We start from the raw sequence: 564 nt of genomic DNA on the forward strand, positions 1-564 counted from the left end.
CCTGCCTCCATGGCTGTAAATGAGTCCTGGATGAGATTCTTCAGAGTTTTTGAACCAGTAAACACTGTGTTCTCCATCACAGCTCCCAGTTTGAACTGTACAGTTCAGAGTCACAGAGCCTCCTGGCTGGATGGTCTCAGATGCTGACTGATGGACCGAAATTGGGATATTCAAGCCTGAACCCTTTACACTCACGGTGATGCCCTCTGCAAATTCAAACTTATAGCCTGCATAGCTACTGACGCAGTAGTAAGTTGCTGAGTCTGAAATGCGCAATGATGTGATTGTCAAGTGATTTTTACCGTTTTTAGTTTCCAATTTGAAGCGTGGATCAGTTTTCAATTCATCAATAAAAGTGCCACTTTCATCATATTTGTAGAAGGTAGAGATGAGCTTTGGTTTCTGTCCCACCGTCTGCTTATACCAGTAGAACACTGCTGCAAATTCACTTTCATAGAAACATGGTAATGTCACGTTGGCGCCAACATTAGCTGATATAAAACCACTGTTTTGGCGCACAGACAAGGATGTTTTCAGAGTAGTTGTCAGAACTGAATAGAAAAG

General features: G+C 42.6%; 1 gene segment (V, D, J or C); it reads right to left on the minus strand.

Moving 5' to 3' along the window:
• Window positions 1-3: 3 nt before the first annotated feature.
• On the minus strand, window positions 4-558 carry LOC121939379 (the record flags this gene model as incomplete). The annotated part of the segment is given in 1 exon segment: window positions 4-558. A coding segment is annotated over 1 exon segment (555 nt), but the record flags the coding sequence as incomplete, so codon positions are not given.
• Between the last annotated feature and the right edge of the window lie 6 nt (window positions 559-564).

Source organism: Plectropomus leopardus, unplaced genomic scaffold, assembly GCF_008729295.1.
Source record: "Plectropomus leopardus isolate mb unplaced genomic scaffold, YSFRI_Pleo_2.0 unplaced_scaffold46825, whole genome shotgun sequence".
Taxonomy (NCBI): Eukaryota; Metazoa; Chordata; class Actinopteri; order Perciformes; family Serranidae; genus Plectropomus; species Plectropomus leopardus.